The sequence below is a fragment of the Aspergillus pseudonomiae genome (genome assembly GCF_009193645.1).
Source record: "Aspergillus pseudonomiae strain CBS 119388 unplaced genomic scaffold BDV37scaffold_2, whole genome shotgun sequence".
In the NCBI taxonomy this organism is placed as follows: Eukaryota; Fungi; Ascomycota; class Eurotiomycetes; order Eurotiales; family Aspergillaceae; genus Aspergillus; species Aspergillus pseudonomiae.
In genome coordinates this window covers 347,419-368,767 of record NW_022475994.1, presented here as the reverse complement: position 1 = coordinate 368,767, position 21,349 = coordinate 347,419, and the positions used below count along the sequence as shown (strand labels likewise).

At 47.0% G+C, this 21,349-nt stretch overlaps 5 protein-coding genes across 5 annotated transcripts; 4 read left to right on the top strand and 1 right to left on the bottom strand.

The window, feature by feature from the left end:
• Positions 1-331: 331 nt before the first annotated feature.
• BDV37DRAFT_236212 (uncharacterized protein) lies at positions 332-1,594 on the bottom strand. Its single transcript, XM_032080590.1, has one exon. It carries the CDS (start codon positions 1,165-1,167, stop codon positions 847-849), a length of 321 nt encoding a protein of 106 aa, XP_031946856.1. The 5' UTR covers positions 1,168-1,594; the 3' UTR covers positions 332-846.
• A 3,380-nt stretch (positions 1,595-4,974) lies between these two features.
• BDV37DRAFT_236210 (uncharacterized protein) lies at positions 4,975-6,842 on the top strand. Its single transcript, XM_032080589.1, has 3 exons — positions 4,975-5,929; positions 5,991-6,197; positions 6,254-6,842. The coding sequence occupies exons 1-3, from the start codon at positions 5,243-5,245 to the stop codon at positions 6,686-6,688; spliced, it is 1,329 nt and encodes a 442-aa protein (XP_031946855.1). The 5' UTR covers positions 4,975-5,242; the 3' UTR covers positions 6,689-6,842.
• Positions 6,843-8,482: 1,640 nt separating this feature from the next.
• Positions 8,483-11,429, top strand: BDV37DRAFT_236207 (putative poly(ADP)-ribose polymerase PARP). The gene is made up of 6 exons (XM_032080588.1): positions 8,483-8,887; positions 8,953-9,066; positions 9,182-9,475; positions 9,541-10,383; positions 10,458-10,540; positions 10,590-11,429. The coding sequence occupies exons 1-6, from the start codon at positions 8,815-8,817 to the stop codon at positions 11,157-11,159; spliced, it is 1,977 nt and encodes a 658-aa protein (XP_031946854.1). The 5' UTR covers positions 8,483-8,814; the 3' UTR covers positions 11,160-11,429.
• Positions 11,430-11,959: 530 nt separating this feature from the next.
• Positions 11,960-14,122, top strand: BDV37DRAFT_277877 (major facilitator superfamily domain-containing protein; the record flags this gene model as incomplete). Its single annotated transcript, XM_032085888.1, has 10 exons — positions 11,960-12,259; positions 12,312-12,405; positions 12,461-12,660; positions 12,707-12,780; positions 12,827-12,925; positions 12,972-13,144; positions 13,194-13,357; positions 13,409-13,712; positions 13,800-13,990; positions 14,051-14,122. The coding sequence occupies 10 exons, from the start codon at positions 11,960-11,962 to the stop codon at positions 14,120-14,122; spliced, it is 1,671 nt and encodes a 556-aa protein (XP_031946853.1).
• A 1,508-nt stretch (positions 14,123-15,630) lies between these two features.
• On the top strand, positions 15,631-17,104 carry BDV37DRAFT_277876 (M28 family metallopeptidase; the record flags this gene model as incomplete). The annotated part of the gene is made up of 2 exons (XM_032085887.1): positions 15,631-15,636; positions 15,680-17,104. 2 exons carry the CDS (start codon positions 15,631-15,633, stop codon positions 17,102-17,104), a joined length of 1,431 nt encoding a protein of 476 aa, XP_031946852.1.
• Between the last annotated feature and the right edge of the window lie 4,245 nt (positions 17,105-21,349).

Sequence of the window (21,349 nt, the reverse complement as noted above, 5' to 3'; positions counted from 1 at the left end):
AAAAAAAAAAAAAAAAAAAAAAAAAAAAAAAAAAAAAAAAAAAAAAAAAAAAAAAAAAAAAAAAAAAAAAAAAAAAAAAAAAAAAAAAAAAAGGAGCAAGCACAAGAAAAATATATGAAGCCAAACAGACAAAAGTCTCCAGTCCAGTATCTTGTGTGGGTGGGCGAAAAAAAAGCAGTAGATACCGCAGCTTAGCTCCTTTGCTTTTAAATGGTCACCCATTGGTATTGCGTGTAAATTTTATTAATTACTGGGTATGGATACCTCACTAAACCTCTAAGGGATGGAGGCCCTCAGCCCCCGGGAACCGCCGACCGCGTGGCCTTACAACCGGTTATGCAGGAGGCAAATGGACTGAAAGATTCAGCTATGAGAAACGACCAAGAACGAACAAAGGAATGATCTTTCATGGTGAATCGACATTGCGGTGCGGCCTTTTCATCAAAGACTTGCCCGTCGCATCCAGATACATAAAGGGAAACCAAATTATATGAAAAGAACTCAGGGTAATAAAAACCCCATTCATGGGAATAATTCCAGCCTGCACAACCAAGGTTTGTGACATGGTAAATACCACCTCGTACCAGGGAAAATGACAAAAAAGTTACTACCATAGTTGTTCTTCCTATGGGTTTGTCGTCTGATTGCGAACCTCACATGTTGGTATCGATATATCATTTACATGATTCGGTGGGCGTTGAAACATAAGCTTACGGAGTTATAATCTCGCATCTATCGATAGCTACCACCGTAGCACCTGCCGATAAGCATATCCCTTGACCGATATGATTATCCCTTGGGGCTTATCGCGTGGTACAACATGAGCCCTCCTGTACATTGGAACCTTCAACAATAGAGCCAACCTGGTATTACTAGTTCAAAAACAGAAATAGGAAAAGGCAGAAAAACAAAAAGAACACAGTAAAAAGATTTTGATCGCCGGCATAGCCGCCCAGAGACACGGTTCCATTTTTGGTATGCTCTTGTTTTATTGTAATGTAGCCTCCCGAGCCTGCATTCCTCTAATCGAGAAGAGTGGATGATATGATATGATCTCATACAAATGGTAGCCGGTCCTGGCATGCATTGAAGACACTGTCTACTTGTACACGGAAGTACTAATGGTCGTACGGCGTAGGACGGTCCAAAAATCAATGACACTCGCATTTCCTGCTCAAAACTTTAGTGTAGAGTGACTCCATTATACCTCGGGTGACATGACCGTACGGTAAGAAATTTTTCTGAGAGGTGTGCACCAATCTGAACTCACCGAGTAATTCAATCACTCGGGCAAATGATGATCATCCTTGTGAAGGGTTCAACTCTACTATACGAGGCAATATTGAAGTGTTTCGCATCCAGGGCTCTTGCGTCCCCCCACTAACCTACCTTGAGGGGATTTGCGCTTTCAGGTCCCCGTTTGAACCTCAATACTGGGACATGGAAAATATGGGCATGTGGGAATTGAACAGATGCCATCGTTACCGTATCATACATACCGACACTCAGTACAGTATCAGTGACCAGCATTTCGGAAAGGCCGGTGGGACCGCTTCCCCTCTCTGGAGGTTTGCGACAGCTGCAGGTAAGCATAAGGGGGATTTTTGCCAAGTTTCAAGCCCTCGAGAAATGCTCACACTTCGAGTAAAGAAATTCTCAGACTATGACCAGACTTATCTAATGGAATAAAACTGAGCATATCGGATGATACTCCTACGACTAGTTAAACCAGGGTTTTTTTTTTTCTAAAGGATAGTTTACTACTAGCTGAATCGGCCATGTTACGAGGCGCGCTAAAAGGCGACCATGTGCAACCTACCCCTCCTGACCCCTCCCACCTCTCCAGCTCTCCCCAGCTCCGAATGTTGAGCTTCCCATGCAACCCGGCCCAGAGCTCAAAGCTCGAGCTTTCACAGGTTTTCTGGTGCTCCGTCGGGCTATCACAGATCAGGTTTAAGTCGGTGGCGACATTCCCACTTAGCCAAAGTAGCGGTGCCGCCACTCCAGTTCCTTATTCCCGTCCGAGTGGGGCCGGTGTTGAAACAGGAGCCCTCAAAAGAAAAAAAAAAAAAAAAAGAAAGAAAGAAAGAAAGAAACACGACCAAAAAATAGAAAATTAGCAAAAATAAAACAAGTGGAAGAATTTTGCAAAGTTTTTTTATTTTTATCTTTGCCTTCCATTGATGCTTCGAGAACGTGGCGATCAAAGGGTTTTTTTGCCTTAGAAGGATGAGGCGTATAGGACATTCCATGGGTTCGAAGTGGCACAAAAAAGCAACACAAGGGACCTCGGAGAGAGAGTAAATCCACCTTCACAGTCCTAATCAATCGATAAGTTCTCCATAACCCTCAACGACTAGTGTACTCCTGAGTGCACACTATCCTCCCTCCCACACGGAGTGGAGGGGTTGGTGCCCAATTTACTTAAGCGAAGAAGACGCCGTTTATTCCCGTCCGTGAGTTCGGATCTTCAGAAGACTTGGAGGTTGACCCCTACCTGGAAGCATTTCCTCTTTAGTGCGCTAAGACATGCGGTGACCTTGAAAATTGTAGCCTGGTTTTTATTTCCAATACATACTACGCATTGCCCCGGAAGGGAACAACGACGGACGATGCAGACGACCCGAAGGATGCACTAGCTGTACCAATTGAGGGATTCTATTCGGACGACTTCCTTGGTAGGCTGGAGGACACCCATACTAGTCTATAGGTACGTCGTACCTTAACTATTGCCCTAAGGGACAGGGATTGTGATTGTTCTGGAAAATGCAAAGTTTCATACTATACCCACATGGCTGACCGATTGAAAATTTTCTCATCAAATAGGAGGTTGACATTCGTTCAAGTACCTATCGAGTGGAGCCAACGTCCATAATTAGCAGGCAACCATCCCGTCTAGTTTGGACCTGGAGCATGGAACATCCAGACATCTTTGCTAGATACTTGAGATAGTATACGACACACCAAAGAAAGAAATCGAGAAAAAGAGTTTTCTAAAACATGATCCTTTTACCTTCCTTGCATTTTCCCCAATGCAAAAAGAACAGCTTGCAGAATGAATCCTTGATTCTTAGTAGTATTTTTTTTTTCCATACGAGGAGCGATTATTAGTACTGGTAATCAGGAGTAATGTCTCGTCATGCAACCTGCACGGCAGCCAAAGTCCGGGCGAGGACACCTGCATGGGGCGTCAAGCTGCCTGCGTCTCTTTTTTTTTCATTTCTTTTTTTTTTTTTAATTTGTTTTTGGGTTCTTGCAATGGGTCATGGGCCACTGCAGTTAATTTCCCTTTCGGGCACATTGCATGCAATAAAAGCATTATGATTGGTGGATGCGGGGGTGTGAGTGATACATGGTAACCAATGGAAAGAGAAGTAAAACGCGGCTTGAGTGAAAATTCCCCCACTGAAATTGGAGTTGTTTCTTTTGGTCGGCACTTGTTAGCCGGTTCCAAGATGCACCACCGATACAGAGGCTTTACAAGGGGGCTCATGGGAATCTGGTCTGAATAGATCGCAGAATGGCGAACATTAGTACTCCGTACTCATCCTGCAAAGAGCTTAAAGTACAGCATATAGTATGCAGAGTCTTGAATAGACCATATCTATAGATAGTACAACGGTCCATCACCGAGACTCGACTAAGAAGACTAGATCGAGACCCCACAGGAGCTACGCCGTATATCACTACTCCGGCGTACACACTTCTGCTATGTTCCTCCAAACTTAGTTCTATATGAGGAATAATTATGGATCTCGACTCCATATAGTAAGTTCTTTCCCTAAAGTGACATCGAACCCGGAACCCCACCACATATCAACACGGACCAATTCACACCGAGAAACAATGAGTCGGATAAGGCCATTCCTTGGCCCGATGTTCACCGGTTGTTCTCCTAGTTATCCTGATTCAGCGGTCCCCAGTATTTTGCCGGCCTGTGTATTCAGGATTCAAGTCTTACCGTTTAGGCATCAGTATTCAATCAACATCGTGAAGACTCGGGAGCGATTCAGGTAGTGGTGGATTTCGCCGTCGTCCTCTTCCGAACAACTCCTTTTATTTCTCGAGGGCAGCTTCCCCGCAAAGTTAATCTACCTACGAATGACTTCCCCCATGTCTGGGCATTGCGCGAATGACCTCATTTTATTCTGCTCATCACTGGAAGCTGCACGAACCAAGTCACCTGAATATGCGACCAAGTCACATACCCGGAGACTCGAGGTAGATCAAGGCCAACTCCGGTCTATGTGAAGTCAGGTTGCGTTGCATTGTCTAACGACGCGAGGGGTCGTTCGCGAATCACTCTATGAATGGCTCGAAGTCCGTAATCTGCGTCAACTTCGCTAAAAGGGACATCACAGCATGAATTTCATCATGTCCACCGGTACCCTTAAAGCTGGTTTCACTTAAAGCTCAACCTTGCTGCGTAAATACACCCTTAATCTCTGAACTTCCATAGTAGTCCTCGGTGGATACCTGGATGTCCTTCACTCATTGGCAGAAACAAGAGCAAACTATACTTGAGCTTCTGTCAATGGGCCAGTTTTATCTGATACTGTATCTCGGAGGCCGTTTCTTCCTATAACCTACAAGGTCGGGTGGGATCCATTCCAGATCTCCACACTCCACGTCACCTTGATTGCCAGTGCTGTTCAGCCAGGAGCACAAGGCTGTGCACTACTTACGTTCTAGGAGGGAAGTAAAATAACCGGAGAGAGGAGTCGGAAGTTCAATTTTGTATATCGGCTGTATAATCAAAACGAAGAGTTGGCAGCCTTTTACATCAGTATACACACCTTGGCACACAAGACCATCCGGTGATATACCACATCGCGGAAGATCATGTACATAATCAGCCGATCAGAGATGTCCACGATTCAATATCGAGGCGCCAACTAGCTCCGAGATAGCCGTGCTATCAACAATAACTCAAACAACTAAGATTCGCCGGCACATAGCTCGGCAGTTTCAAAGCCTATAATATGCACCCCCATTGCCAAGCCGATGCCCCACGGGGGTCGAATAGGCGGGTCTCGATACCATCCGAAGGACCTTACCCCAGAGCCGATGTCGTTCGCAAGTTCCGATATGCTTGGTCGATATGGGATGCGGTGTGCGTGATGCATGATAGAAAAGGGAAGCCTCGCACCTTTGCGAATTTTTGCTCAACAACGCTTTAAGTGTTTGAGTTCTTCCAATTTACTGCTCGAATCATTAGATTTCAGACACAACCCTCTCCCCGATGTGTTCACAACGAAAGAACTTTCATGTCGCTGTCGTCGGCGGCGGCATTGCCGGCCTATCCCTCGCCATTGCCCTCTACCACCGAAATATCCCCATCACCATCTACGAGCAGGCCGAAGCCTTCGGTGAAGTCGGCGCAGGTGTCTCGTTTGGCCCAAATGCAGTTGAGGCAATGAAAGCTTGCCATTCGGGTATTCACGAAGCATTCGAAAAGGTCTGCACAAAGAATCTGTGGCCGTCGAAACAAAAAGTGTGGTTCGATTATCTAGACGGATATAACAAGGGTACCTCGACGACAGCGAAAAATGCCAGTCGCCAAGATATTGCATTCACTATCTCCAACAGCCTCGGCCAAACTGGTGTTCACCGCGCTCACTTCCTCGACGAATTAATTCAACTGATCCCTAGTGATATCGCGCGGTTCAATAAACGACTTGAAAGCATTGTCGAGCGGGAGACCGACGGGAAAATTCTTTTGAAATTTGCTGATGGGACGCAAGATGAAGCCGATCTGGTTATTGGCTGTGACGGTATCAAGTCTCAGGTGCGACAGGTGATTCTGGGAGCAGATCATCCCTCTGCTAAGCCGTCGTATACCCACAAATACGCTTATCGCGGGCTGGTCCCGATGGAAAAGGCGATCGAGGCGATTGGAGAGGAATTAGCTTCCAATGCCTGTATGCATGTAAGACATCCTCAATGAACATGCTTTCTCCAGATGCGCTGTTATACTGATGACGTGACAGATGGGCCCCGGTGGTCATATGCTGACCTTCCCTGTAAACCAAGGGAAAACCCTCAACATTGTTGCGTTCCATACGACTCCGGAGGAATGGGCCGATTATCCCCGATTAACGCGACAAGGCACACGAGAGGAGGCGCTCCGTGACTTTGCCGGATATGGGCCGAATGTCATTAATCTGCTGGAGTTGACAGACGCAGAGCTCAGCGTGGTAAGTTTGTACTGCATCTAGAAAGCAGTCGTGTATATACTAATCATAACCTTTAGTGGGCTATCTTTGACCTTGGAGAAAACCCGGTTCCTACATTCTACAAAGGCCGGGTCGCAATATCCGGCGATGCTGCGCACGCTACATCACCCCACCACGGTGCCGGAGCTGGCTTCTGTCTCGAAGACACTGCCGTCCTTGCTACGTTGCTAGCGGATGAACGGGTCCAAACGCACAAGGATCTAGAAGCTGTTCTTGCTGCATATGATATCAGTCGACGGGAACGGTCCCAGTGGCTTGTCCAAAGCAGCCGGTTCATCGGAGATAGCTACGAATGGCGAGCCGAGGGGGTCGGGAGCGATTTCAAGAAGATTGAGGAAGCGATCAATTATCGGAACGGCGTTATTGGCAATGTGGACATTCCTCAGATGTGTGCAGATGCCACGAAGTGTTTAGAGAAAAGGCTGTCTAGCGTGACCAAGGCCTCGATATAGAGTTTAGAATTGTTTTTACTAACCCTGCATTTTCGGTGTCTTGTTGGAGCGATCGTTTGGAAGTGTATCTATCATTCCGCATCTAGTTTTTGTTCAGTGATATATGTACAGCCATGGGTAGATGATTTCAAGAGATATTGAAAGCACAGGCGACGTCAAAGCTTGAAGCAACAGTTAGAAACTTCGGATTTGGCATAGTTCTCTCTCTTTCAGACCTTAGTTGGGAGTGATTGCTGACTACTACTTCATATACAAAATACAGATTGCCATGAATCTAGTTCCAGGAAAAAGGCGTCTATAAAAAACATATAATTAGCCCAGTGGTAAGTTGACTGCGGTATTGGTAGCATGACTCACAGATGTACATATTGGCTCCATGTTAAGATGCCATTGTTCAAGCCAGGTCATTCCTCTTTTGATGTTACTGTAGCTGATTCGGTTTTGGTTATCTGATCACATTCGCGCTGTGATAAACTTGTAGGAAACAGCCAGCGCCATATGGAGGATAAAGGATTTAACAAGGTTTCAATCGGGCTATAAGGTAGGAGAGCTGTATCGTAGAAGAGCATGATTGATTGATTGATTGTTCTTGGCTGATTGCACTAGTGAGGGTAGAGACACAAATCAAAGGATACTTGAGAGGCCTACCAGTACACGATAAAATTCATTTCAAGCCATTTGACCATTCTCTCTCTTTTATTAAAATTTTACCTATCATACTATTAATCCTTAACAAACTGTGTAGAAGTAAAAGCAAACACTGCAAAGGATGTCTCCAAGTCGTGGGTGGAATTGATTGGCTCCACTGCTATTGATCCCCCATCCACAATTCAGGCTGCGGTTCGTTGGCGAATGAACTAAGGACATTTGACATAGTGCTGAAGTTTGGTTTGTTTGACATGTTTGTCGATCGGAAGTCCTGGGGATCGCACTTCCGATCCCCTTATCCCCCCGCACCGCTTTTCCGACTGATGGTCTGTTGGCCTCGGTTTGGGCTTGGAGGATGCAATTTGAATATCTGGAAGATTGACGTCAGCAATTCGTGGTCTCATCCCTTCATTCCTTCTGAATATAATAAGAACTCTAGACTACTTCCATTAAGCTTAATTATACCCTGCATATTCTAGACATACGATGAACTCTGTGTTTGCTAAGTTGTTTTGTTGAGCTCAAACGAAAACCAAGTAGATACTATATGTCCTAGCAGTGAACAAAGGTTGTAGTGCAGTTTAAGTAGGTTTGACTCAGAGTTATATACCAATTGAAGAAATATGGAATTACTAACTAGACCCTTATACTGTACTGGAAATTGTAGGTGTTTTATAGTGTTGTTCCGCCGGTGTGCTGTGAATAATATATATTTCCGCTCTCTTCATGTTGCGAGTTACTCGCCACGAACATTACAGGAACCGAGGACAAGGATATGAGTCGTACAAAGATATGCGATATATTAATCTGTCGTGCCGCGTGTTTGAGGCACAAAGGGGGTACGATGAAAGTATTTGACCCCTATATCAAGGGCCTTTGACCGCCTGATGTAACCACATACAAATAAAACAGGCAATTGTAGTTTTACTAACAAAGAGTTACTAACAAAGAGCCTGAAGCGGTGAACCCGAGGAAGTACTGAGGTTCAAATACTTTCTGACCCCCATTGGACTCTGGAGTAGGTCCTCATCAATCTCGATAAGAACCACGATCGATTTGGGGAAAGTTCCAGGCAGTCGGAACTGCTGTGGGGCTGGTGCCTGAGACCTGGGGTTGCCGCTGCCAATAAAAATTCAGATCCGTCGGCCACAAGGCAGCAGCCGCCATTAGTGGCCTGTTGGCTAAGGCTACCAGGCCGTCGCAGGACCCCTAGAGATTGGATAAGTATCGCTTCTTCACTCTGCCAAAGTCATCTCTCAATCAAGTCAATTTCCCTTACCCTTGCATCTCTTTCATTGTTCTTCTTTACATCAGCCATTCCCTATCACATCAGACCGCAGTTCTCTTTCTCCATCCCATTACCATACTTTTACACCATCAAGCAACGGACTCATTATCGCTCTATTACATCATTTGTTTCTTTCACCTCGGATTTTACCATCACCTCGTATTATCCATTCCTAGACTTAATTGGAACCATGCCGCCAAAGAAGAATTTATTCAAAGACGTTGTTGTCGTTGTTGCTGGGGGCTTTTCTGGCTATAAGCAAGGCAGGTTTCCTTTCGACGCAGAGTGTTGAGAGCATCGAGCTAACCGATGCTATTTTGGGTTACAGCGGATGTGAAGAAGCTCGTGGAAGATCAGGGTGCAAAATTCAGCACTACTGTGACAGGTGACTGCACACATCTGGTGACCAGCCAGAGAGAGGTGGATAACAACAATTCCAAATGTAAGTGCCTCGTCAGACTCCCTTATGTTCTTGATTTACTGTCCATTCTGCTCCAATCGCACGGATGTTTCTCGATCATTATCCTTGGCATCTCGGCTGATTATAATTTACACAGACAGACAAGCTTGCAATGTCTACAATTGCAATATTGTCTCCATCGATTGGCTGGTGGAGTCTATAGACGCAAAGAAACCAATCCCTGAGAAGCCTTACTTGCTCAGCAAGAAGGATGCAAAGGCAGATGATAAAAAGGACGACGAAGAAACCGACAAAAAAGAGAAAAAGAAACGTACACTCGAAGAAGTACTGGATGTCAGTGAGGACAGCTCGAATAAAAAGCCCAAAGATGCACAGAAACTGGGATCTAAGACTTTGAATGTTCCGGTTGACGAGGGCTGTTATCTCTCAGGTAGCTATCCTGCCGCTGTATATATGTACCCCACGCCCACAAAGCGCTAACGGTTTTGGTGATAGGCTTTTCAGTGTACATTGACCCAGCAGGGCTGATTTGGGATGCCACTCTCAACCAGACTGTTTCTGCCAATAACGCCAACAAATTCTACCGCATCCAACTGTTGGTTGACAGATCTGGAACTAACTTCAAAGCCTGGACCCGATGGGGCCGAGTGGGCGAGACTGGCCAACATAGTCTTCTGGGAGGTGGTGATCTTTCTGAGGCACAGATTCATTTCCAAAAGAAATTCAAAGACAAATCGGGTCTACCCTGGGATAACAGACTGGACCCCCCAAAGAAGGGCAAATACACTTTCATCGAGCGCAACTACGAAGAGGACTCTGATGAAGAAAATGATGAAGATCAGGGCACAGCCAAAAAGAGCGACGAAGAGAAGCCAACCGTGAAGAGTGAGCTGCCTGAAGAGGTCCAGGATCTCATGTCTTTCATTTTTAATCCGAACCATTTCATGAATACAATGGCTTCTATGGACTACGACGCTAAGAAGTTGCCACTTGGAAAGCTGAGCAAGGGAACTCTGAGGCGGGGTTTCTTGAAGCTGAAGGAACTCTCCGAGCTCATCGCGGATCCCAATCTGGCAGCCACTGAATATGGCACATCCTTCAATGCAGCTGCGGAGGACCTCAGCAACCAATACTTTACTACTATCCCTCACGTGTTCGGTCGTAACCGACCTCCCGTGTTGAATTCCGACCAGCATATTAAAAAGGAGATTGAGCTTCTTGAGGCCTTGACAGATATGGAAGTTGCAAACGGTATCATGAAAGAGTCGAAGGATGCCGACACGATCCACCAGTTGGACCGTCAGTTCCAGAGCTTAAAATTGCAAGAGATGACTCCTTGTACGTCCCTCCTTCACTCATCTGCCTAGACGAGTTCCCTAGAATATGGCCAAACCTTTACTAATGCGCAACAGTGGACCACTCTTCTACCGAATTCATTGAGCTGGAGAATTACCTCAACCAGTCGCGCGCCTCTACTCATCATTTCCGCTATAACGTGAGTTTGGCCTTTTTTGTCGCGATGCTACAGTACTGACTAGATGTAGGTCGTCAATATTTTCCGCATTGAGCGTGATGGTGAAAATGATCGATTCCATTCTTCCCAATATGGGAAAATCAAGAACAGCGACCGCCGTCTCTTGTGGCATGGATCCCGTAGCACTAATTTCGGTGGTATCTTGAGCCAGGGTCTGCGCATTGCGCCGCCGGAAGCCCCTGTGAGCGGATACATGTTTGGCAAAGGTGTCTACTTCGCGGACATGTCCAGCAAATCCGCCAACTACTGCTGCTCCTACAACAGCGGTGGTATGGCTTTACTTCTGCTTTGCGATGTTGAACTCGGAGACCCCATGCTTGAATTGGACCACAGCAACTACAATGCTGGGGAAGATGCCAAAAAGGGCGGCAAGATTGCGACTCTCGGTAAGGGTAGAACTGTCCCGGCAGCTTGGAAGGATGCTGGGAGTGTCAATTCGCAGCTGCAAGGGGTGAGAATGCCGGATGTCTCTGCCTCATCGAAGAGCGCCAACGCCCAGTCACTGATGTACAACGAATACATTGTGTACGACGTCGCTCAGATCCGCCAGAAGTATCTATTCCAAGTGCACATGCGATAATTACTAGGCGGCTCTTCCATGGTTTCTTTTATTTGGTTTTCTTAGTGTTCTCAAGCGGGAGTTTGGAGGTTATGCTCTTTAATATGTCTGTTAGTTCTAGTGAGCGAAAGCGAGGGCGTTCGGGCTAGAATCTTTTTCGTTGCCAATACTTGTGCTAGAAGCTTAGCTTCGTCGCAGTTTTTCCACATATCCGTGGTTTGTACAATAGCACGATACCTGATGAGACATTGCATTATTATTGCAAAATTGACTTGGAAAACTGAAATATGACATGCAAATCAGAGTTCTGACACTCCAATGTCGCCAACGTGCCAAAAGGTCACGCAAGCCCACGCCAAGTTGATCAAATCCTGAGGGACGATGATGCCATTCCGGCACTTGATCAACAATCTGAATATCCTCTCCTTGGAGGACAATAATTGGTTTTGTTAATTCTGAACCTAACCATAACCATGATAGACTCATTTGTCAAATAATACCAACTAATTACTGACCAGCAACGAAACTGCACCTTAATCATCGCGGATACCTACAACAAACCACCTTACCATCCTATCAAGACATGCATAAACCTCTTGGCACAAACTAGTATATTTCCAAACTGAACGACAACTGGCCACGAAACAAGAAAAATAAAATCAACCGGCAGCAGATCTTATCTACACGCAACAGTACCGGCATATGGCGTGCCAAACCCCAAGACATGGCTCCCCAGTCCCCCACTCCATATATAACAATGTGCTCGGCTGCCCAGAACGACAAGAATGCCCAGAACATGCTTTGAGAGCTTGAGTCCTACCATGGCCACCAACAAGGGAGTCACCCAGAAGCTGGTCGACGATCACAGCGGGCACTACTACACCGAACCAGCGACCGACCCCAAGGGTACCTATCAGGTGGAGACACAGCCGTATGAGGAGTCCACGGATCCTCAAGCGAATAATCCCTTCGCTGATCCGGAGGTCGCGGAGCGATATGCCTTGATCTATGAGAAGGCGCAGTATGAATGTCGACATGTGTTTGATCCGACGTTGACTTGGACTCCGGAGGAGGAGAGGGCGCTGGTGCGCAAGTTGGATTGGAGGGTTTGTCTGTGGGCTGTAGGTCTTTCACATGTTTTGGCTGTTTCATTATGACTGATGGTTGGTATAGTGTGTGATGTTTTTCGGGTTGCAGGTCGACCGCGGGAATTTGGTTCAGGCTGTGTCCGATAATTTGCTGGATGATCTCAATCTTTCTTCGAATGGTATGTTTCCCGTGGAATTATGAAGAGATCGCCGTCTAATTGAAACAATATGCAGACTATAACACGGGGAATACTATATTCTATATCTCATTCCTCCTCGCTGAGCTGCCCTCTCAGTTGGTATCTAAGAAGATCGGCCCCGATCGATGGATTCCTATGCAGATTTCCCTGTGGTCTATAGTAGCCACCTGTCAAGCTGGTCTGACGGGGAGGTCTTCATTCTATGCGACGCGGGCACTCCTAGGGATTCTAGAGGTATGTTCCACTGCCATATGAAGTGTTTAAGCTCACACGACTACAGGGTGGATTCATCCCGGATATCGTCCTCTGGTTGTCGTACTTCTATACGAGCAAAGAACTCCCGACTCGGCTCAGGTACAGCCCTTTGCCAGTTTTAGATTGAGTGTCTAACGAGAGATAGTATTTTCTGGACCGCCCTGTCCGTGACAACGATCGTCACATCATTCATGGCATTCGGCATCCTCCACATGCGCGGCGTACTTGGATGGGCTGGATGGAGGTCAGTACTGTTCCCTGCACCGACAAACGGATACTAACCTATTTAGATGGCTTTTCCTAATTGAAGGCCTAATAACCCTCCTCATCGGACTGGCCTCATTCTTCCGAATGCCCGCCTCAGCAGTCGAGACGAAGAAATGGTTCCGACCAAATGGCTGGTTCACAGACCGCGAAGTGCGCATCATCGTCAACCGCGTCCTTCGAGACGACCCCTCAAAAGGTAAACCTCCTTACACGCAAACCCTAGCCCACAACTCACAGTGGAACAGGAGACATGCACAACCGCCAAGCAATCACTCCCCGCCGCCTCTGGAATGCCCTTTGTGACTACGATCTCTGGCCCATCTACCTCATCGGCCTGATCGCCTATACCCCGATGGTACCCGTGAAGTCCTACATCACTCTGACCCTAAAGGATCTCGGGTTTAACACCGTGCGTCCCCTGCTATACCCATCGAAGTTAAAACCTAACACAGTGAAATAGTTCGTAACAAACCTCCTCACGATCCCCAATAGCGTAGGCCACATCATCCTGCTGCTCGCCCTGACTAGACTCAGCGGCTATCTCAATGAGCGCTCCCTTACCTCCATGCTCCAATTGGTGTGGACGCTACCCTGCATCGTGGCTTTGCGTTTCTGGCCCGGGACCATGGAGAACGCATGGGGGACGTATGCCGTTGTCACGGTATTGCTTTCTTACCCTTATTGCCATGCGATCGTTGTGGGCTGGGCGTCGAAGAATTCCAACAACGTAGGCACCAGGACTGTTTCGGCGGCACTATATAATAGTGAGTTTCCTTCCCCCCTGACCTTTCTCTTACCCTCTCCCAGACGAAATACATATATGACATCGATACTAATTGAGACACAAAAAGTGTGCGTCCAACTAGGCAACATCATCGGCAACAACGTCTACCGAGCAGACGACAAGCCGAAGTACCGCCGGGGTAACGCCATCCTCTTGGCCCTGAATCTCCTGGGCATTCTGCTTTTCATCGCGACCAAGGTGTACTATGTGTTGAGGAATCGGTACCGGGAAAGGGTGTGGAATAGTATGACTGAGGAGGTGAGATTCTTTCTGCATTTTTCTTTTTTGGTTGTGGAACTGTTACTAATGGTGGTATAGCAACGACAGGATTATTTGAATAACACGACTGATACGGGGAGTAAGAGGCTGGATTTCCGGTTTGCGCATTGATGGGGTGATGTCCAACTGGGGGGCTGTTTTTCTTTCGGGGGGTTTATGTCCGTGGTTTAGATCAGGGACATGACATGATTGTTCATTTTTGATTCGAACTGCATATCATGGCAATCTACCCTCCTTTACGGAGTACACCGAGAAATAATGAGATCTACTCAGTAAATGAAAACACCATTTCACCGCAAAAAAACAGAACACACTGCACTGGAAGCCCTCCCCCCGAGTCAAACCCAGTTTGTAGATAATAAACACTATGCCTCAATATACCTTCATATCTTGGCGAACCAGGTTCCCCTGCCGATCAGCGAGGACCCTTGGAGATGAATAGACTCTTTCTGTTAGATCTGGCGATCCTTGCTAGGGTGATGCACGCTTAAGTCTCTTGCGACGACACCTGCTTCTTTTCGGGTTCGTGGATGTGGATTGAGAGTTTGGAGAAAGGTGGTGTGTGGGGTTCTGGTTCGATAGATATCTTACTCCGAGACTGTATTGTGTGTTTTGAAATGTTGTCTTGTTTATTGGTTAAAAGGATATTGCCAGCTGGTGGGATGTCTCAGTACCGGGTGATGCTGGAGATACCGACAAGGAGAGGAAGTTGAGTAACCCACATATGCAGCCGGGATGGGTTGAAGCATTCCTCATTTGCCCATATCCACCCTCCTCAATATGTACAGTTTGATAAAATAAATGAACCCGAAGAAAAAAGACCCGCCCAGACCCTCGCCACTACTACATCCATGCATCCATCTTACATACATGATTCCTCCCCCACAACTCTAACCTAAACCCAAAAGGAAACCCCAGCATGCCGACAAGACAAGAAACAAAACCACCAACCTGTACTAGTGGGAGGCGACCTCCTCGCCTCATCCCCCCAGAAACCAATAGAACGCCTGCCACCCGCCGATGCCAATCTCAAAAAAGCAAGGATAGCCGTTCAGCCAAGCCGAGTAATCAAAAGATTCACTTCCGCGGCGAAACCCCCTCGTACTCATTTCAACCATGCCACGGCTTGGCCAGTGCAACCCAAGTCTTCTCCTCCGGCGTGGACCGTCGGCATGCCCCTCAACTTGGCTCGTTCCTGTCCGACTCTTATCTCTGCCAAGGTCTTGGCCGCTTGACCCCTCACGATGCGATGCGTGCTTTTGTCGCCGGATGGCGTTGAGAGACTTGGAGTTGCATTGACGGGGGAGAGATTGACAAAGGTGGGAAATTAAAAGGGCAGTCGCGATTGGGGGGTGCTGCTGGAAAAGATATTTAAAGTAGACTGGGGACCCCGGGGGAATTGCTTTCCATTTCCATTAGGGTTGCGGATTCAATCATTCCTTGGATTTGGGATTGGTTTTTAGCTTCAGTTATTTTTATTTGCCCTAACTTATCGTTATGAGGTCGCTTTTGTGCGCTTCCTTGCTTTCGGGGGCGCTGGCTGGGAGGGCCCTTGTTTCGCCGGTGGGTTTTCTTTTCTTTTTTGTTTACTTTTTTGTTTACTTTTTTTTTGGTTGTTGATGGTTGTATGTTGAATGTTGGATATTGGTCGCGTCTAATGGTTCATAGGATACGTTCCCTGAGGATGTTAAATTGAAAGACCTGCTGGAGGGTTCCCAGAAACTCGAGGACTTTGCCTATGCCTACCCCGAGCGCAATCGTGTCTTTGGTGGTAAAGCCCACGACGACACCGTCAACTACCTCTACAAGGAGCTGAAGAAGACGGGCTACTACGATGTCTACAAGCAGCCCCAGGTCCACCTGTGGAGCAATGCCGACCAGACGCTCAAGGTCGGCGACGAGGAGATTGAGGCGAAGACCATGACCTACAGTCCCAGCGTCGAGGTTACCGCCGATGTGGCCGTCGTCAAGAACCTGGGATGTACCGAGGCCGATTACCCATCCGATGTCGCCGGCAAGGTCGCCCTCATCAAGCGTGGGGAGTGCCCGTTCGGCGACAAGTCGGTTCTCGCGGCCAAAGCCAAGGCCGCGGCGTCGATTGTCTATAACAACGTGGCCGGTTCCATGGCGGGCACCCTGGGCGCGGCGGTGAGTGATAAGGGTCCGTATTCGGCCATTGTCGGGATCAGCTTGGAGGATGGCCAGAAGCTGATCAAGCTTGCGGAGGCTGGATCGGTGTCGGTGGATCTCTGGGTGGACAGCAAGCAGGAGAACCGTACGACGTATAACGTGGTCGCGCAGACGAAGGGCGGCGATCCGAACAATGTGGTCACGCTGGGTGGCCACACGGACTCGGTTGAGGCGGGCCCTGGGATCAACGACGACGGCTCGGGCATCATTAGCAATCTGGTCGTTGCGAAAGCGCTGACCAAGTACTCCGTCAAGAATGCCGTGCGCTTCCTCTTCTGGACGGCCGAGGAGTTCGGCCTGTTGGGCAGCGACTATTACGTCTCCCATCTGAATGCCACCGAGCTGAACAAGATCCGACTGTACCTGAACTTCGATATGATCGCGTCGCCCAACTACGCCCTTATGATCTATGACGGTGATGGATCGGCGTTCAACCAGACTGGACCGGCCGGTTCCGCCCAGATCGAGAAGTTGTTCGAAGACTACTTCGACTCCAAGGACTTGGCTCATATCCCGACCCAATTCGACGGACGTTCCGACTACGAGGCCTTTATCCTGAACGGGATCCCCGCCGGTGGAATCTTCACGGGTGCCGAGGGCATCATGTCCGAGGAGAACGCCAGCCGCTGGGGCGGCACGGCCGGCGTGGCGTACGACGCCAACTACCACGCCGCGGGAGACAACATGACCAACCTCAACCACGACGCCTTCCTGATCAACTCCAAGGCCACGGCCTTCGCAGTCGCCACCTATGCCAACGACCTGTCCTCGATCCCCAAGCGGAACACCACCTCCGCCCTCCACCGCCGCGCGCGCAGCATAAGACCATTCGGCAAGAGAGCCCCCAAGACGCACGCTCACGTCTCGGGGTCGGGATGCTGGCACTCTCGAGTTGAGGCGTAGTTTTATAGTAACCACCGTCCACCTAACTCAGTTAAAAGAATAGTTAAAAAATAAAAAAGAATATATTCTTTCTCAACCATGAAGTATAAACAAGTACAAAGAACCCCACACCGACTCCAGTAATCCCCCACCATCCCCTCATAAAACACAACTGACTCCCCCCGAACACCCTCTCAAGAAATGATACAACCGGCTAGTCAGGCCTTCTCGGCCTTAGGCGGATACTCCTTGCCATCGCGCTCGACCTTGGGCGTACACGTGCAGCGCTCACTCTCGGGCACCGCATCCAAGACGGAGGGAATATGCGCCCCGCAACCCCACCAGGAAGTTTTATCTATATCAGTTAGAAAACCATGCAATCATTCAACCCCAATCAACCCCGTCAAACATAAAAGAAAGAACGAAAGAAAAAAATAGAAGTGAGACATACGGCAGGTAGAACAAGTCGCTTTCATGCACATCTTTGAAGTTGGGTATTTGGTTGTTTTCAGATATGTAGATGTTCTGCAGGGAATGTAGAACGGGAATTATATAGAGTACTAATGTAGTAGGTTTGTTGTAGTAGCTCTGGTTGAAGACTCCGGGGTATTTAAAGAGTCGGAAGATTGCCGCCTTAGTCATCCTTTTGGGGATGTGCGATTTTGATCGCCGTTTATTTTGGTGGGGTTGGTGTGGTATGGGTCCCCGAGTCGGCGTTCTTCAGCTTTCTTTGGAGAGGGTTTGGATTGGATTAGTGGTGGGATAGTTAATATAGTTGTATAGGGCGATATTCTGTGTTATAAGACACTAAGTTTGGGATTGTAAGGTGTGTATGTTAGAGTGCTAGTTCAGCGCAGAGGCTGTTAGAGCTACTAGTACATAGTACTCAAGCTATATATATATATATGCAGATAGAAGAGCTGGATTTACCACACACGGTGGGCACGTGCACTGTGGTCACAGTAGGCAGATAAAGCAGCATGGGCCACTCTTTGTTCTTCGTTCTTGGTAATTTTATTACACCGTGAGGGCAAAGCAAAGCAAAGCAAAGTATTAAAACAATATGCTAGGAGTACTACTACATTGTAGTAGTAAGGAGCACAGGGCTATATGAAACTGTCTGCGTTCTGATTGGTTCTTCAACACTATTATGTCACCATACAATAACTAGGTAGTTAAGTTACCTACTAACTAGGTACTATGAGGAAGCTGCTGAACTGCGTAATTACTTAGATGGTTGATTACTTGAACGGCTTGAATTGTTTCAACTGCTTTTCAGGGCTTGCGTCTGGTCAAGACTGAAGACTCAAGTGGCGGATATGTAGTGCCTGAGGCACCCAGTATGACAGGTTAGTCACTTGAGCTAGCAGCCCTAGTACAGTGTTACCAAAGTATAGGTATGCTTTCTTTCTGTCCATTCCTTTGCTCTGGTATGCAGGTCATAGTATGAGTGTCAGAGGCGACCCGTATCTTAGACAGCTAATTTCTATCGGATGGCTAAATCAGACAAAGTTTTCCATTCGATAGTGTCGGACACTATGCGATCGCTACCACAAGCGCTGAGTGTCGAGAATTGAAATACTAGCGGTGTGACGACCGCCGTACACGACTTCTAGCCATTTCTGGTGAACGTGATGTGACTTCCAGAGAGGCGGCGATGGTCGAAGCTGAATCGCGGGGGCAGGAATCATGAAGAGTTGCCATCAAGGGACCGATCCTGGGGCTCATACTGTGTAGATCCGCTGATCTCCACACCAAGGTTTAGCGCTTCGGCCGAACAGATCCCTATCCGCAACAACAATCTGACGGCTCTCCTTTTTTCTCCACGGATGCATTCGCAATAGGAGAAAAAAAAAGTTTCCGATTGAGTTGCAGTGGAGAATGCTTAGACCTTACCGATTTTATGTGGTTGTGGCGTAGCTGCACTGTCGGATAAATAACTATGTGGATACTAAGTTTACGCGAGACGGAGACTGGATATATCATATCTTGTATTCTGTCCCTTGCCTTGCTCAGCTATACTCCGGAGTTGTGTTGATGTTGATCTGAGTGATATCCTTGGTATATATAGCAGTCTGTTCCTCTGCTGTTAGATACCATAATTTTACAAGCCAAATCTCAGTCGTCGACATTTTCTCTCTTTCGAACCATTTCTTCTAAACTTATCTCTTGAGTCCTACCTCTCGAAAATCCTTCGGCAAAATGAAGTTCATCGCTATCCTATCTACCCTTATGCTGGCTGCTTTTGCTGTGGCAGCAAACCCGGATGTATGTGCTCAATTCCTTCGTCCCCTGAGAGATAACGTGAGGGGATCTAGGCTGACAAAGATGGGATATGGATAGTGTGTGAGTATTTGATCCTCCTTCTACTTAATGATGATATACAGAGGCTGACAGATGGCATGGGGATAGTATGTATGTGCATACTTAAACCCCTCCGGCTTGTGAGAGAGATAATATGAGGATGTCCCAGACTGATATAGATGGAATGTGGATAGGACGTATGTGTTTAACCCTCCCCTTCCTGTTTGAAAGATGACTTGGAGTGAGCACATCAAGGCTAACTGAAAATGGGATTGGATAGGTTGTATGTCATTACTCCTTTCTTACAACAGAGATAATAGAAGGATATCTAGGCTGATACAGATGGAATATGAATTAGTGTGTGAGTACTAAATCCTTTTTGCTACGTTCTGAGATGAAGTGAGAATATATGAACTGATAGAATACAAATAGAATGTACGTGTTTATCCTCTTTCTTGAAGGATAATACAAGAAGATCTAGACTAATACAAATGGAATTTGGATAGGCTGTACGTACCCTGCCTGTCCTGGCTTGAGAGATAACATGAGGATGCCCAGGGCCGAGGCTGACACAGATGGAATATGGGTAGTGTGTATGTTCTCCACCCCTCCCTGCTTAAAGACCATGTGAGGATATCTAGAGCTAGACTGACAGAGATAGGATGTATGTGTGCTCAATCCCGTTTAACTGGACAGTTGATGTGAAGATATGTAGACTGACAGCCATGGGACATGCACAGGATGTATGTGCTCAATCCCTTTCTACTTGAGAGATGATTTGAGGATATATAGACTGACAGAAATGGAATATTAGCAACTTGTATGTTCTCCATCCCTTCCTCTTTGAGAGATAACATAAGAATATCTAGACTGACAGAGATGCGATATGGATAGATTGTATGTACTCTATCTCGTCCTGCTTGAGAGATAACATGAGGATATATAGACTAACAGAGATGGGATATGAATAGGAAGTATGTGTTGAACCCCTTGCTGTGTGACCACATAACGTGAGATAATAGGGCCTAGGCTAACAGAGATGGGATACGGATAGGAAGTATGTCCTCCTGCTTTAGAGATAACTTGAGGATTTATAGACTGACCGATGGCCTGATGGGATATGTATAGGCTGTATGTGTTTAACCCCTTTCCACTCAAAAGATAACTTGCGGATATCTAGAGCCAGGCTGACAGACGAGATATGAATAGTGTGTGAGTGCTTAGTCCCAAGAGATGAGTAGATGGCTTGAGTCTGTCCAGGCTGACAAAGATGGAATATGGATAGGTCGTATGTGTTTAACCCCCTTTGTTTGAGAGGTGACTGGAAATGAGGACATCTAGGCTAACAAAAATGGGATATGAATAGGAAGTATGTGCCTAGTCCCTCTATACTCAAGAGATGAGTCAGATGACTTGAGAATATCCAGCTGACATGTGGAATGTGGATAGTGCAATGTAAGTACTTAACCCTTCCTGCTTAAGACATGACTTGAGGATATCTAGGCTGACGGATGGGATATGGATAGGCTGTGAGTGCTGAAGCTTTTTATACTTACAAGATGACTGGAGGATATACAGGCTGACAGAGTTGCGATATGGATAGGAAGTATGTGGTTCATCCCTTCCCGTTGAAGAGATAACATGAAGATGTCTAGACTAACAGAGATGGGATATGAATAGTGTGTGAGTGCTTAACTCTTCTACTCAAGAGATGAGCCAGATGACTTTAGGATATCCCGACTGACAAATAGGACAGCGTGTATGTGCTTACTCCCCTCCCGCATGAGAGATCTACTAATCACCAATCTAGTAAACACCTCGTGTGCGACCTGCATAGTACTGCAGTACTGGCAAAGCCTCGTCGCTGTAAGAACTGAAGCCTGAAAATCACATTATAGTTATCATCCACTGACACATTTGTCTAGCATGGCCGAATTATCCAAGCCTATTTGTGGCGAATAT

What these genes read in the sequence shown, in the direction of transcription:
- BDV37DRAFT_236212 (XM_032080590.1), bottom strand. Translation starts at nt 1,167, where the DNA reads ATGCGAGTGTCATTGATTTTTGGACCGTCCTACGCCGTACGACCATTA.
- BDV37DRAFT_236210 (XM_032080589.1), top strand. Translation starts at nt 5,243, where the DNA reads ATGTGTTCACAACGAAAGAACTTTCATGTCGCTGTCGTCGGCGGCGGC. An exon ending in CTTCCAATGCCTGTATGCAT is followed by an intron (nt 5,930 to 5,990) that starts GTAAGACATCCT and finishes ATGACGTGACAG; the next exon opens with ATGGGCCCCGGTGGTCATAT. An exon ending in CAGACGCAGAGCTCAGCGTG is followed by an intron (nt 6,198 to 6,253) that starts GTAAGTTTGTAC and finishes CATAACCTTTAG; the next exon opens with TGGGCTATCTTTGACCTTGG.
- BDV37DRAFT_236207 (XM_032080588.1), top strand. Translation starts at nt 8,815, where the DNA reads ATGCCGCCAAAGAAGAATTTATTCAAAGACGTTGTTGTCGTTGTTGCT. An exon ending in CGAGGGCTGTTATCTCTCAG is followed by an intron (nt 9,476 to 9,540) that starts GTAGCTATCCTG and finishes TTTTGGTGATAG; the next exon opens with GCTTTTCAGTGTACATTGAC. An exon ending in ATTGCAAGAGATGACTCCTT is followed by an intron (nt 10,384 to 10,457) that starts GTACGTCCCTCC and finishes AATGCGCAACAG; the next exon opens with TGGACCACTCTTCTACCGAA.